At 43.6% G+C, this 16,293-nt stretch overlaps 1 protein-coding gene across 4 annotated transcripts; it reads left to right on the plus strand.

Moving 5' to 3' along the window:
• The first annotated feature begins 5,701 nt into the window (after positions 1–5,701).
• Positions 5,702–14,637, plus strand: nexn (nexilin (F actin binding protein)). 4 transcript variants are annotated; one of them, XM_026159535.1, is made up of 15 exons: positions 5,703–5,881; positions 7,299–7,659; positions 7,760–7,957; positions 8,784–8,868; positions 8,949–9,097; positions 10,342–10,542; positions 10,634–10,807; positions 11,228–11,410; positions 11,726–11,917; positions 12,260–12,304; positions 12,561–12,755; positions 12,866–13,087; positions 13,180–13,365; positions 13,448–13,808; positions 13,945–14,637. In XM_026159535.1, exons 2-15 carry the CDS (start codon positions 7,351–7,353, stop codon positions 13,956–13,958), a joined length of 2,514 nt encoding a protein of 837 aa, XP_026015320.1. In that variant the 5' UTR covers positions 5,703–5,881; positions 7,299–7,350; the 3' UTR covers positions 13,959–14,637. The 4 variants fall into 4 exon arrangements, with proteins under 4 accessions (XP_026015319.1, XP_026015320.1, XP_026015321.1 ...); XM_026159534.1 differs by having other exon boundaries at positions 5,702–5,881; positions 13,448–14,637; XM_026159536.1 differs by lacking the exon at positions 12,260–12,304 and having other exon boundaries at positions 13,448–14,637.
• Positions 14,638–16,293: the final 1,656 nt, after the last annotated feature.

Raw genomic sequence — 16,293 nt, forward strand, 5'->3', positions numbered from 1 at the left:
CAATAGACAGTTTAAATTATTACGGGAAAAAAAGCCATCCAAACCTACCTGGCCCTGTGTCAAAAAGCTTTCCACACAGGGCTAAAACAATGTCTAAGAACTGCAGGCCTCACCTGTTAAGTTATTGTTAGTGTTGATGATTCAACAATAAGGAAGACAGAGTGGGCAAAAACGGAAAGAGCCACTATTAACCAAAAAGAAGACAAAGGCTCGTCTCACATTTTCCAAAAAAAAACATCTTGATGATCCCCAAGACTCTTGGAAAAATAATCTGCGGACTGACGAGACAAAAACTGAGCTTTTTGGAAGGTTTTTCATAAACAGACCATCGTAGCTAGTCTGTTAGTATGATGGTCTGAGCTGCTTTGCTGCTTCAGGACCTGGACGACTGCACACTGTAATTGATGGAATCGTGACTTCTGCTCTCTATTAGAATATCCAGCCATCAGCTCATGCCCAGAAGGTTTAGTGAGACCTTCTATGATGTATAGTTCAGAGATGGCAGCACTGACAACAAGACAGAAGAAGGAGCTGGAGGTGGCAGAGTTAAAGATTTTTGGCCTGAGGGACCAGAACGGACAAGATTAGAAATGAGTACATCAGAGTGGAAGCTCAGGATGACCAGCTTGGAGACAAAATGAGAAAGGAAAAGCTGAGATGGTCTGGACATGTGCAGAGGAGGGACAATGGATACGTTGGAGAAAGGATCTTGAATATGGAGCTGCCAGGCAGCAGGAAAAGAGAAAGACCACAGAGAAGATTCATGGATGTACTGAAGCAGAGCAGGCAGAGGGTTGATGTGTTGGAACCCAAAAGAAGAAGATACTTTAACTCTGGAAGCTGAAAACATGTCAGATGTCACATTTTAGTGAAATAAAGGTAGGTGGGGTATAAGAAAATTGTACTTTTTTCTACAAAAATCACACACACACACACACAAACATATATTTGTCATCATTTTATGACAACAAACATCACATTCATTTAGCTTATTTTCAATCGATATTTCCACTAGTCCACACCCACACGTCCACTGGCTCTGTGCCCAGCAGCGCCCAGCCCACAGTCTGAAATCCACTGTTTATGATTAATGTTTGACTTTCTTACAGCACTACCAATAAAGCATAAACACACCTGTAGACACATGTTTCACAACATTATGGAAATAAAAGAAACAAGGGTGTTAGTATTCAAAGCTCAAATAAAGTAACAAAAAAACCCAAAATTCAGCAACAGTCAAAGAAAATCTTAATGTTCTCTCCATAAAATCACTTAATTTCACATTTCAGTGAGACTGAAAGGCTCTGATTCTAAAGTGAAGTAACGTGTTTTGTTACTTAATAACTGGTTCAGCCACAGTGACACAAACCGACGACATCAATGCAAACACATACACACAGGCTTTTAATGAAGGGGCTTCAGGTCAACACATCATAATGAGTTTCTTAGTTTGCTCAGGTCGTTGAACAACCTTTAAACTGAAGCATAAAGACATCAAGTGCAGAATAATGAATATTTATAATTAGTCACCAGCTCACATGATATATTTCTTGCCTTTCATTTTACGGTCAGGACTGTTACAGGTATTTTCCCTTTGTTTCCACTAGGGGGCAGTGAGAGACGCTCGTATTCTGCATCCACGCTGACAGGAAGGCGCCTCGATGAAGGTCCGGAAAAGAAAAATGTACACAAGGTTTAATTTGTTTAACAGCACAGGAGGATAAACCAGCTTTCCTCATGATTTCAGGTAATAAATGTACACAAGCCCCGGGCCATGAGACCAGCTGCTGACTGATGCACGATTACATATAAATCTGCCCTTGTTAATATTGTGTCCAGTCATGGGTAGTACCATAATAACCGTCCCTCGGAGGGCTGTCACCAAGCCAGTGGTGCAGAGTGGAAGCCAGTGCCTGTTATCAGATAACTGGAATATTTTAACTTTGGGCTGTTTTGAATCATTATTACGGAAATGTTCTAAGTCCCTACTTTAACACAGAAGAGCCAAATAAAACCACATTGATCTCATGTTTGTATGTAACATTAACCCAAATTAGTTATAATGTAGTTCAAGAGAGAAACTGTTAAAAACAACAACAACAAAACAAACACGGATGCTAACAAGCATTCATTCTGATTATTTTGATTTAGACACACGGGGGCACGAGCTGAACAACAGTCTGCTTGTTCTTCTGAAAACAGCACAAACATCTGTTCATGTCTCAGCTGATGAAGGGTTGTTCTGTTCTTTCCGGACCACCTAATTTGATCTCATTTAACTATGTAGGCTGGAGAAAAGGCAGAGGCATCACAGAGTTCATGTCCTACAGTGCATTGCCAAGTCTGGCCAGAACACAGCAATTTCTTCTAAAAATGCAATCATCCAGCTCAACCTGCAGATTAGTACTGCTCTGGGCCCGAGCAGGCTGTTGCTCATGATCACACTTTGTTACTTTCCATTTGCCTTTTAACTCTTTCCAAAGCACAACTTTGTATCATGATTGCATGCCACTGGACTGGCCTGTCTGCTCAGGAGGAAGGATTGCTTCACAGTCCGACATGGCTGAGCTTCATCATGACCAAGTGTCAGGAATATATTTTATATGAGGCGTGGATGGAAGAATCAGAGGGTCGCTGAAATGTGTTTTAACTGGTCCAAGTCCTGCTTGTGTGAATCAGCCTGTTTATAAGTAACTTAAATGAAAAGAGACATAAAAGATTTGATGAGTTTTTTTCCTTTTGCTGAGCTCATGAGCGTGTCACGTAGCGCCGGCCTTTTCTATTGACTGCTTGGTTATGTGGTTTGAAATTTGCTCATAAGTTATGTGTACCTTTGCTAGAGGTGTGGACAGGTGTGTCCATTCAGCAGCACATGGCGCAGTTTTGACCCGGTGAGCCACTTTACAGGGGTTTCAGCGTGGGGGCGCGGGCTGTACCACCATGAAATATCCACAGGGGAGTCTGAGTTGTTGTGCTGCAGCAGCTGATGCTAAGGCCCAGTCTGACTCAGGTTAGCTGTCCTTGCAGTGCTGATTAGTTTCCACAGCTGTGGTGCTATTTAAAGCAGTCCCCTTGTTGTCCCTAATACCCCACCGGACTCGGAAACAGAGGAGGACCACGACCCCAGTGCCCCGAGAGCTCACTGAACAGTACCCCTGACCAGCTAATGCTTTAATCTGGGCAGGAAGTTCATGTGATCATTCAAATGCAAACATCAGTCAAAGTCGAGACGCAGATACAACAATCCAAAGTTCGATGCCTGCTTGAAGACGTGTAGTGACCTTGGCAAACTTTCTGTGTTTATTATCTACACTGTGCACTTTTGATGAATTGTGTGCACCGAACGAGTTAACACAACAGCTTAGTCTTAATGTTGTTTCCTCAAAGGACTCCTCGAGCTTTCTTTCTTTTCCAGAGGCACTGTGACTCTCATGTTTCACTTAGAAGTGCAACACTAGCCCGAGTTTTAGCTCTTCAGTTTGGGAGGGGGGGGGTCCAAAATATCAACACCTCTCACATAGTCACAGTGTAATTGCTAGAATCATGAAGCTTTCCTACATTTTTGGCATGTCCAAAAAGTAGATATGACCAAAGCTTTGACAAATGAGCAGCATGATCAGCAGAGCCTTTTGTGCACAGCCTCTCAAAAACTGTCTGCAACATTCCTGGGCCCGTATCCCTAAAGAATCTTTGTGCAAAAAGTGGCTCCTAGCGGCCAAATTCTAAGAAAATTCTCAGAGTCATGACCTTTTCTTAGAATTTCCCCTAAAAGTGACACGACAATCCCAGTTAATATAAAAGCTATTCCTCAAGATTCCTAGCGCTTAAAAGGGCTCCTAAGGCGAGATCTGCTAAGAGCAGGGAAGAGGACTTTTAGTGGCTTAGGAGTTCCCCTAAGCAGCTGCACAAAATGGCCAACAGAAGAGGCAGGAGAGATGTCCTGCAAACACTGGATGACAGGGAATTATTGAGACGCTACAGATTGGATCGTGCAGGAATCATGTTTGTGGTGGATCTCCTTAGAGATGCAATTACTTCACCAACTCGACGCTACAACGCTATTACACCGGAGACGAAAGTAATCACAACCCCGAGGTATTTGGCAACTGGGAAAATGCAACAATGCAGCAGTGATGACTTGGGTCTGCAATCACAGACATTGCTAAAAGCTGAGCCGTGTTACCCTCGTTAAGACCACACTGGACTTGTAACGTTGTGATTTCTACTTCATTAAGGACAGCCTCTTGAGATAGGCCATCTTGTTTTCAACAGGGTCCATATGGGAGTGAAAGTACAAAATATGCCAGCTAGGATATTAATATGAGCAAATAAGACACGAATCATTATTTGAACAGGGTGTAATGAGTTTAAGTTTTCACATATTTTAGATTCTACTGGCTATAACCCCTACAGCTTACTATTCATTTTCCAGATATTTTCTTGAATGTGAAATATTATTTACAATTACAGTCAGCATAAGATTAGAGTATATAATATGTTTATTGATTTGAGGGTACATCCTTTGCTCATTATCACCAAAAGCTCATTTCCATCAAACTTGTAGGATCAACCAATCACGGCTTTTGAAATGATGACTCATACCTAGCAACGGGGTCAACCACACCTCCTCACTAAGATAGGATTTTCCATCCATTCCTTGCTCAGAGTTCACTGAAAATGTTCTGGAATCACTTCTAAGCTAAAACTCCTGGCAAGGAATTTTTAGGTTAAGTTAGGAGCTCTCTGAGAGGATTCTCAGAATCCTTAGGGATACGGGCCCTGGAGTGCTTGAATGGGGACTTAACTTTGTGCACTTTCTGCCGGATGCCTGTGTGGTCAGTGAGTCAGCAGCTGTGCATGGGGGCATTAGAGCGGGCTGTCTGCAGCCAGGTTTCTATTTACATCCATCTACAGTGAGAGAAACACTTTGTCACCTCAGTTTAAAGAAGAAGGCTTATCAGCACTACCGTGGAGCTGTTATTCAGTTATTTGACTTAAGATAAGTTAAACAGATGCCTGGTTCCTGAGCGCATGTGACACACTGAACAACTGGATTTGTGTTGGCACAACAATGTCAGCACCAACTGTCACTGCATAGCATACTGACAGCAACATCTAGGTCATTTTAGAAAAAAGGAAAGGGCAAGCTGCTGTCCCTCTGAACTGATAAGTCCTGAATCTGCGCTGAACTGGATAACGAGCAGATAATTATAATCTGTCTGCATTTAGACTCCAGTTCTACCAAACAGTCCAAACGAGCTGCTCTTATCTCAGCAGTGCGTCCTTGGTTAACAACAACAACAATAATAATGATGATGATGATGATGATGCTCATTTTGTTCATTCTAAAAACAAAACAAAAACGTTAATCAGACAAATTAATAAAAACCAAAAATGATAACCTATCCATCTGTTGTCATTGGTATAAAATCAGCAATAATTAGCTCGCTAATTACACTTTTGTAACGATCTTTTCATAAATACATAAATAATAATCTGACAAAAGTAACGCTGAGTCTGCAGCCAGAAATCCTCCAAAACAATTACTGTATTTATTTTATTAAAAACAAAGGCTTCGAGCTGTGAATAAATGACCGGGATAGGGCCGTGCGCCGGTGCGCGTGCATGTGTGTGGGAGCGCGTGCGGGGCTGAACAGCTGAACCTGCAGCAGGCGCGCGCGGAATGCAGTGTCCGGTAGAAAGTAACGGTACTTTTAAGGAAACTGCTCACCAACAGGCAACCAGCAACCAGAAGCCAGTCGAGTGGGTGGAAGCGATCGCTCCTCGCATTGTTCCGCTTGGTCTCACTTTAGGTTTTGTGGCTTCCCAGAGGAATAAGAAAGAAAATCAATCAAAGCAGGAGGACGAAAGCACTGAAGAGGTAAAGTCTGGTTTCATAATTCTGTAGCACGAGGGGGATTGGAAAAGACCAAAGTGTGTGGTTTTAGATTATTTACCTACACCCTGAATTAGGATTAACCAGCTCTTTGGTTACTGCGGGTTTAGCCATGCTCATTGGTGTCGCTCTAGCTTCACTGCTTAATAATAGTTTTAAACGTGACTGAGGTTAGAATCAGGCTTTTATGGCATGATTTTGCCAGCTGTGCACAGAAATCACACTAGCGTTTGTTTAAATATTGAGAGTATTTATTACAAAGCAGGTTCTTTTTATTTATCAGCAGCAATAGAGTTATAATGGATTTCTTTCAAAATCCCTCTAAATTGGAATTTAAACAGTCAGAATATGGCGTGAAGATCCACAAAGGGCAACAAACACTGTCACTGTCTGACTTTGGCATTCACCTCTTAAAACGAGGGTGGAAAATCAAATCAGCCGTCCCTAAATCAAGCTACAACCTACCCTGGCTCCAGCAGTGTGTTGTAGGCCTAAAATTGATAACTATAATTGCTTCAATTAGCCACTCTCTGCTATAATGTAAAAGTGCTTCGAATACTTCTGAAGTCGGGCTGAACCCACCTGTGAGGCCTACAGTGATCCGCCTCAGTGCGTTGACTGTTGGTTCAATGGCAGAGCTTCTGATTAGCTGTGCCGGGTCACAGTGAGATCTTCATGTCTGAGTCTGAAAGGTATTTGGGGACGCTGATACACAGCAACAGTTTTAGTGTGGGGTGACTAACAGTCCAAACAGCTCTCATTCATCCAGTTGTCCTGCTCTCAGTTTGGCCATTTTGTCGAGGGTCTGTGGGGCGACATGTGGGTGCCAGCTCGAGCTGTGTCCAACTGCCTATCAGTCATCAGAAATAGTCACGATCACATGCCCTAGAGCCACAAGTGGGCTATAAATAGGGGCCGGCAAGCTTCCATTGCACTCTTTCTCCAGATACTGAGTAACAGCTCTGTTTGCAGTGGTAAAAATGTGACAGTGCAGACAGACAGTAACTGTGAAATGTAGCAAAACGACAGTAAAGTGCTACGCTGATATTCAGCTAAAGGATGGAAAATCAAATTAGGCAAAGATAGAAATGGCATTAAAATGATTGATTCAAAACACAGATTAATAAAAAAAAAACTTTAAAATTAGGATTTTAATCATGTAAAATTAATGTAGTCTGCCATGTTGTCGGCCAAAGGGAGCACTTATGTGCGGCACTACATGGCAAAGGTTAACAAACTCAGCATGTATCTGTCAGTTTAGTTTTAAGCTTTTATTCTGCTGTGATGAGTGAGTTGTGTCTTTGTGTGTTTAACAGCAGATTCTTAAAAACACGTTTGGTGGAATAAAAAAGCAAGGTTGGCTGGTCATCAGTGTTTGAACCGTGACTTGTGTGCTTTGCAGGTGAAGAACTTTAAACAGAGTGTGTTTGTCGGCCTGTCACTGTGGTACAAACATGACTGAGGTGGCAGCTGTAGATGCCCACGACGTGGAAGATAAAGAAAGCGATGTGACAGCCAATGACGTCGAGGGTAGAGGTGAGAGAGCATCCACAGAAGATCAGAAACCTCGTGGCAGGAATGAAACGGCGAGCAATGAGACCGACAAGACACACGTGAACGGCTTGGAGCACAAAGAAAAGAAAGGGCGAAACGAGAGCTCGGGAGATGTTAATGGTGTTTCACAGAAGGAGGAGGACGAGGAGGAGGAAGAGCCTGAAACAAATGAAGACCAGAACATTTCTGATGTGGCATTCAAAAAAGAGGTGAGATGGAAAACACTGGCAGCATCTTTACATTTCTGGTACCATTTTTTCCCACAGTTACATCAACGAACTCATCATTTTTTCGACTGTTAAACCACAGAAACTCCTCAGATCCAGAAAGCTGGTGGCAAGAAGCTACGTGCCAAAGCTCAACAAAGACAAGGAGAACGTGACGAGCAAATTTGAGTCCATGCAGAAGGCCAGGGAGGAGCGCAGCAGGCAGAGGAACAGGGAGGAGCAGCAGAAGAGGAAGGAGCAATACATCAAGGAGAGAGAGTGGCATCGCAGGAAGCAGCAGGTCAAAGGCTGATAACCCCACTAACCTCCCACTGTGATCTGCATGGCATGATGAGGCATGGCGCCGTGACAGAGACTGCGGTTTGTGAGAGAACTCGATTTTTACACTGCACCGACACATCTGTCACATCTGTCACATCTCATGTATTAACCTGCTAAACGTTGTAGATATGAGCCCATGTTCAGTCAAACTGGCCTGTGCTTGTTGTTAAAGTGACCTTTTGTAAAAAGCCATCTTTAACCATATTAATATGCACTGAACAACTTTCTCACCACTACTTTAAATTCAGAATTCACCATATGTCAAATATCCAGCGGGTCACGTGATAGTGAAGCAGCATGAACGATGCCCGAAACGTCTGAATCCAGTGATCAACTAATCAGATTAGTCCACGATGGTAAATTGCTTTAAATTGATTTAATATATCACCAAAACGTCATTAATCCATTAGAAAAAAGCAGACATCAGTCCCACTGAGAAGGTCAGAGATCAAGAATTCCAGGGTTCAGCTTTTCTTCCTACTCGACTGCAGTGAAATACAGGCAGTGATACGGTGTTGTGTGATTATCAGGCACTCAGACAAAACGCCCTTCCTGTGTACTGCTGTGCCGTAGCTGGCCAGGCTCGGACACCTGCACTCATCCCCTATCTGTTCAACAACACGACGGGCCAATCAGAGGCCTGCTGCAAGCCACATGACCCTGCTATTAGCAGGGATTAGGCTCGTGTTCTTGCTGGGACCAGCATGGCTCCTGAGTGGCAAAGGAGATGATCCCAGCTAAACCGTAACCTCACCTCGTCACACTTTCTATCTGCTCGATCACAGATAAAAGAACTGCTTGCTTCCAGTGATGAGGAAGAGGAGGTGAAGCCAGCGAAGGTGGAAAAATCTTACGTCCCCAAAATCAAAGGTAAGGGATGGTAATGAGCGATGACTATCCAGGAGGAAGACGAGGCTTAAGGCTTGTGTCTCGCTTTGTGAAATCCTCAGGTAGCGTGAAGGGGAAGTTTGCAGAAATGGAAAAACAAAGACAGGAGGAGGAGAGGAAGAGGATGGAGGAAGAGAGGAAGAAGAGGGAGGCCCAGGATAAGCTGGAGAAAGCCAAAATCCAGAAAGAACTGGCTCAAAAAGCCGCTGAGGTCAGTGAACCTGGGCTCAAGCAAAAACAAAGTGTGTTTTGGTGTTTGAGAGGCTGCGATGAACCAGTGTGGTTACCACTGTAATGGTTAATCCTCAGCTGCCTCTCGGATGAGTTGTAATGGGCATTTGAGGTCCAAAGAGTTGGCACAGACTGGATGTAGGTCTGAATCCACCAGTAGCATTGCTAACATGACCAGTCTGTGAACTGCTGGCACACATTTAACCTCACTATGCAGGAAAACGATTCAAGCTAAATCAGACAGAGATTTCCAATTAGTCCACTTTCAGGCTTCTTATACATTCAGACGGTGCAGTTCTTGGAAATGGTTACGTCAGTGATCTCGTGCCAAATAGGCAATTACAAGCAGCAGTGCACTACTTCTTTGCCCTGATTCTGCTGCTGTAGCAAAGCAATAAGGTTCACAATGCTGTCTGAAAATGGGGCTTTTATATGGATCCTGTTCAGTGTGAAACTTTGAATGTGGCTGCAAAGCTCTGCCTTAGTCATCACTAATAACACTGAGCCTGAAAGAGCAGGAGCGTAACACTGTTGCTTTCACTGAAACACAATCGGAAAAAAACAAACCCAAAAGATGTTTTCTCCTCAAACTTGAAACAATAACTTTTGCTTATTCAAATATCTCGCTGAATCTGTACCAGTGAACAGATTCCATTGTACTTTGTACGTTACGTTACACAATTACGTGTATCTGGGACCCTGATTATGGTAAAGATCAGATCATGAAGTCAAATCAGTTTCTTCAAAGCGTGTCTAAAAAGCTACTCTGACCCCTGACTGCTGCTTTAACCGTTTCCTTTGTGCCTCGTTGACCACATAAGACAATGACGCTTCAGATCACACCATTAAAAAGAGCCTGTTCACATATAGGAATGCACTGATCTGGAAACAGCTGGAACAGAGCTGCCAGGTGTAGACAGCAGATGACTGGCAGCTGTTTCCCACACCTCCCACAGACAGAATTAGCTCGAGCCTTCCCTGCTGCGACTGCTGCTATCTTAGACTGACACCCGTACACTGACCTACTGCGAACTGCAGTCGCTCCCTACCCACACACAGTCCCAGTGAACGTGGGAGGTTTGCTCTCTCAGTGCTGCAGACAACACACATAATAGTAATAATAATATCATATCTGACTCGTCACATTTGCTTTAATATAAACTGTGATGATATTGTTGTTGTGAATTCTCTAGACCGTGATTATCGGCTGTTTTAACTTTTTAGGAAGGAGATGACACAATCCTGGTGCGTGTGGTCCCGGCGAAGCCGTCACGACCTCCCGGCAAAATCAAAGTGAATTTTGAAGACATGGAGAAGAATCGAGAGGAGGAGCTAAAAAGGAAGGCAGAAGAGGAGAAAAAAAGACGCTACGACGAAAACAAGCGCTCCTTCCGGGAAGTGAAGAGACGCTCAGTTAATCAACAGGTAAATGAAGATGTCAATGTGAACGCAGTGTTAACAGGAGATATTGTGTTTTACAGCCACAGGTCTGCTTTCTTGCTTTCTTTTGCTTTAGGATGAAGAGGAGAAAGCTTCCGATAAGGTTCAAGTCACTCCTGGAAAGCTGAAACTGACCTTTGAGGAGCTGGAGAAAGAAAGGCAGGAGCAGAGGAGGAAGCAAGCGGAGGAGGAAGCCAAACGCCGCCTGCTAGAGGAGAAGAAAGCTTTTGAGGAGGCCAGGCTGGGAATGGTACACATGACTGCAAAACAGCAAGCATAGCTTTTGTACATGTGCGATTCACTGGCAGATCTCATGAAGGCAACAAGTGCGCTTCAGCAGCTTTAGCATTCCCATAGTTGCTGTACATCTGCATGTCGCTTTGCAACCCTCCTCTGGTACCGCCCTCAAGCTTAGGGCGTTACCAGAGAAACCACACATACATATCTACAGACGGATATAACAACCTTCCTTCTGACTGCCAGCATCTTCCAGTGTACAGTTACTTCAAGCAAGATATAAATCACGAGCCATGTGAAAATATTTCAGAAGTCCTCCTGGGATTAACATCTCATAAAAACAACTTTAGGGGATTTGTGTTTGCGCTTCCAAATCACTTTTGTGTTGTGAAGATGGCCTAATCACGTTTGCGATATGTTTGTGTCCCATCAGGAAGAAGACGAGGAAAGCACAGGACAGGAAGACAAGGAGGAGTTTCGCCCAGGAAAACTGAGACTGAGCTTTGAAGAGCTGGAGAGACAAAGGGTAGAGGAAGAGCGCAAGAAAGCAGAGGAAGAGGCCAAGAGACGGATGGAGGAGGAGAGAAGAGCTTTTGCTGAAGCCAGGAAAAGCATGGTCAATATTAAATCTGCATTTAATACAAAACCTTTCTCTCAGAGTGGATACATATCTGTTGATTATATCAATGAATTTGTTTGCCTTAAAAGTGTAGATTGAACTTTTGTGCGTGAGGAAGCGATCATCTGCCAACTGAACGTTACACTCTAGTCAGCAGCTGGTTGGCCTGGTTAGTGAAACAAACTAGTCTGGATAATTATCGAGCTTTCTGTGCAGAGCTGCCTTTACTGTGTGTACAGGCGCTGAGATCAACTGCTTTTTAAAACCAGGCAGACATTAATGTGGTCTTTGCACCGTTGGGTTTTCACTCAGCTTGTAGACGAGGATGACGAGGTGCTGATGGCCTTGCTGAACCTGGAGGGCAGTGAGCCTGGGAAGATATGTGTCAGCTTTGAGGAGCTGGAACGCCAGAGGAGAGAGGAAGAGCAGAAAAGGGCAGAGGAGGAGGCTAAGAGGAGACTGGAGGAGGAAAAGAGGCTGTTTGCTGAGGCCCGCAAGAGCATGGTAAACGTCCATCACTTGGTGACAAAAGCGTTGCACAGTCTGCATGTATTGGACTGATCACTAATGTGTTACTGCTTTTTTGTGCTGTTAAAGCCTCAAGTTGATTTGCTGCTGCTTTGCTGCTCAGCTCTCTTGTTACAGAGCAGGAAAACATGCATGAAAAGCAGTTTTACGATATTTGTAAAACAATCAAACACAGTTTCATTCAGCATCAGTGGATTAAGCCAACACCTTCTTTAAGTGACCCTGCAGAAGTGTTGCCTGTAATAGATTCATGCTGCACATCAGTAATGATGGGCTACAACTGCACTGCTGTTTCCTTGTCTCAATTATTTCTTCAAGAGCCCTGGTCTGGATCAGGAAAAGTCTGCATTTGGAGATGAAACAGTAAGAGATTTTCAGTTTCAGATATAGTATAAATTATTTTTACTCCAAGAGTCTTATTATCAATGTGTTCCCTACACATACAAGGACACAGTGGCCTCCAGACGATGCATCTTGTTTTTTTTGCATGCAGCTGTTTATCTAATGTTTGTAATGCTTTAGATTTGCACTTGCTTTTGCAAATTGAAGATGTTACTGCTGCAGGATTTCATTAAACATTAAAATACTGAAACACTTTTGTGGGTGCTTGTGTGTTTAGGTACTAGATGAGGACGAAGGGATGGTAAAGAGCGAGTCTCAGGAAGCCCTGCACCCCAGGAAACTGGAGATCAACTTTGAAGAGCTGCTGAAAGAGAAGGAGGAAGCTGAGAGGAGACGCAAGGCAGAGGAGCGCAAAAAGAAAATGGAGCAAGAGAAGCAGGAATTCGAACAACTCAGACAAGAGATGGGCGAGGTCAGTCTCGAACAGCTGAAAATATCAGACAGCAGCCAGTCGAGTCGACAGCGTGTTTTACAGAAAAATGTGACTAAATGTTTAAAGTTGTGTTCCACATATCGTTACAGGAAGAAATAAATGAAAGCTCGGATGTTGTAAGCAAAGAGTACGAAGAGCTCACTAAGCTCAAGAGAACCGGCTCCATTCAGGCCAAAAGCCTCAAGTCCAAGTTTGAGAAGATCAAGCAGCTGACTGAGGAGGAGATTCAGAAGAAGATCGAGACGGAGAGAGCCAAGAGGAAGGCCATCGATGATGAAATTAAGGAGAGAGAAGCTGAGCGGTTCCAGGAGGTAAGAGCACTTTATAGCACATGTGGTTTTTTTTCATATCAATGGAAGATGATCTCGGCAGCATGTATTACAAGTTTTTGTTTTTTCCGGAGGATGAGGACCAGGAAACGACTCCAGCGAGGGCCGAAGAGTCACCGTTCAAACAGAAAGTGGACATGCGAGCCCGCTTTGAGCAGATGGCCAAAGCAAGAGAGGAGGAGGAACGGAGGCGGATAGAGGAGCAGAAACTGCAGAGGATGCAGTTTGAGCAGCAGGAGATTGATGCCGCGCTCCAAAAAGTAAATCTTCCATTTTCATGACAAACTGCACCGAGATAACAAACGAACAACTTTTTGTGATTGTTTTGTCCTCTGTTTGCAGAAGGATGACGACGTGGAGGACGAGGGCAGCATCATTAACGGCTCTGCGGCTTACGAAGATGAGGAGGATCACGCCAGGTCAGGGGCCCCGTGGTTTAAAAAGCCCCTCAAAAACCAGTCGGTGGTAGATTCTGAGCCAGTTCGGTTCACCGTAAAGATCACCGGGGAACCAAAGCCAGAGGTGACCTGGTGGTTTGAGGGAGAGGTGCTTCAAGATTGTGAGGACTATCAGTACATAGAGAGAGGAGAGACATACTGCCTCTACCTGCCGGAGACCTTCCCCGAGGACGAGGGAGAGTACATGTGCAAGGCCGTGAACAGCAGAGGCACGGCAGCAAGTACCTGCATCCTCACAATAGAAAGTAAGACCACCTTGGTGTGATTGCATGCCCGTCTGGATATGAACCTCTCTTCACGAAGTGGATCGCATGCTCCTCTTCCTCGTAGACTCTGCCAGACGGCGAGTTGGATAACCGTCCTTCTGTTTCTTTCTTGCAGCTTACGACTACTGATGCCGCCTCGTGATCTAGAGAGTTTCCCTCTGTCTCTCACTCCTTTTGTAAAACGTCGTCCCTCCTGGCATTGTCAAACAGAGGGAAGGAAATAGCAGTATGCTTGGCATTCCTAAGGGAGGGACACATAACACACATATGCAAAAAACAAAGACAAGATGTTGTTTACGTATTGCTCAAATGTAAAGCTGCACTCCCCTCTAGGATGGAAGATGATACCTGTGCCAAAAACACGTGGTTCTTGTTCCCACGACAAGGGCTGCACCAAAACTTCAAAACGATCTCTCCTGCGCGGCCCTGACAATACTCGTCATACCAGCACATTTCCTGCATTGCTCTGGTACTGTTCTGTAAATATCACACGTTTTGGTCCATAAATGGCAAATGTTAAGCTTGAGGTATTGAAATGTTAAATGTAAGATGTGCATTCACTTAAAGAACAGCAGTTATATCGACGATTTAGAGGCAGCCACATGTTGCAGGAACAAAACAGCTGCATCCCTGAGTTTTACTTGCAGCCTCTACAGATGAATTTTTCATGCACCAACCATTTTTGTGTTAAATGTACTACACTTAAAGTTGTCGAGGATTGATAATGAATATAAAAGTAGACATGTCCGATTATTTGTCGTATATTATAAATAGAAAAAAAACCTTTTAATAAAATGAACACAAAGAACTGCATTGTTGATTTCTTTCACTGTTACAACCTTTGCAGCAACAAACTGCAACCTGTTGCCTGAAAGGACGGACTGTCCCGTCACGAATGAGTAACCACAAGCTACACCTGAGGAAACCCATCATCACTCCACAAACACTAGCATCCCAGTGTAGCATGCATCCATAGTACAGCACAATGAATGGAGCTGTATGCCATGGAAATGCAGTGGGTGGTAATTTATCAAAATGAAAAGTTCCCCATAAAAACCATGAAAATGTTCGAATACTCAGAATGATCCGTTAAGACATGGACAGCGCACCATGGCTCCAAACCGTCTGAGGTGGACATCTTTTTGTCCAACACAGAGCTGTGCAGAGAAAACATACAACAATAAAGACATGCACATAATAAAAGAACATTATACATGTTCATAAGAAAAGACTGTGGGAAGGAAACTGCAAATACATAAATGTAACCTTTCTAGAATGAAATGCCAGAATAGGTTCATTGCTTTTTTCTATAAGTTTTATTTTAAGGCAGCAAAGTATTTAAAATGTCTTGTGACCTGACATTGTAAGTATTGTGTTCAAATGCAATCAAAGGGCCTTGTAACTACAGGATAACACTGCTGAGTAAACTGCAACACGCTGTGAACACAGGATGAAGCAGTTTCAAGAAGGAGGCCGCACAAAGTTTTCCTCCCTTACAAAGACATGTTTGGATCCCATCCTTGGTTGACTACACATTAGAGCAGGGGTGTCAAACTCAAACACACAGTGGGCCAAAATTCAAAACTGGAACAAAGTCGCGGGCTAACGTTAATATTTATTGAAATATATTTATTCCTCCAGATATAAGAATGAATCTTTTCTTATGGACACGTTTTGCTGAAAAACTGAATATGGAACAAGCCGAGCTTAATACTAAACAATATATATATTAGCTGTATAATACCAGTGGGCCAGCTCTAATAGTAATTTGGTATGGCTTCGCGGGCCAAATGTAATTAGGCTGCGGGCCAAATTTGGCCCGCGGGCCAGAGTTTGACACCTATGCCTTAGACAAAGCAGGCAACTGCCCTCGAACCGCATCGTCGCACTGCCCGTTCATCAGCTGCACTTGATGAGAACTGCACCTCTTTAGTTGTTGTTCTGTCACAAAACGTAGGTATTAGTTTTGTTATTTTTCTTTATCTGCATCTCTACATTTGTATTCAGAACACGTTCAGCTGAAACATGATTTCAATACAGTTTGTGTTCAGACTTGAGGAGTTACACAGCAGGAACAGGGCCTGTGGTCATAATGTTCAACCAAGGAGCAAGTTCCTCAAAAAGAGGTTTATAGTCTTAGCAATTTACACACTGTCAGTTTAAAAACATGCATTTGATGTATTTTCTTTTTTAATCATTCCACATATTTGGAGGGTCTACGCCTGTGGTTTGGCGGCCCCTCTAGCCCTCCTTGCTCTGGGCGAGGTTGTGCTAGCATAAGCTTAGGCTAATACTTCTGTATACAGTGCTGCTGCTCATTGCATCCTGCACTTTGCAGGAGGAACTACGTCACTGTCAGACTGATGGAAAAGCTTTTTGTTAATTCTTGCAAGAACACTCTCACTCTTATAATCTGAGAGGAAGATGAGAGCCAGGCCCCTCAGCTTTTCCTCATAGTACTTTC

Source organism: Astatotilapia calliptera, chromosome 23 (genome assembly GCF_900246225.1).
Source record: "Astatotilapia calliptera chromosome 23, fAstCal1.2, whole genome shotgun sequence".
NCBI classification, from domain to species: domain Eukaryota; kingdom Metazoa; phylum Chordata; class Actinopteri; order Cichliformes; family Cichlidae; genus Astatotilapia; species Astatotilapia calliptera.

Coding starts and splice junctions, on each gene's coding strand:
- nexn (XM_026159534.1), top strand. CDS start 7,351: ATGACTGAGGTGGCAGCTGTAGATGCCCACGACGTGGAAGATAAAGAA. Junction 10,543..10,633: donor GACGCTCAGTTAATCAACAG/GTAAATGAAGAT, acceptor CTTTTGCTTTAG/GATGAAGAGGAGAAAGCTTC. Junction 11,411..11,725: donor CTGAAGCCAGGAAAAGCATG/GTCAATATTAAA, acceptor GTTTTCACTCAG/CTTGTAGACGAGGATGACGA.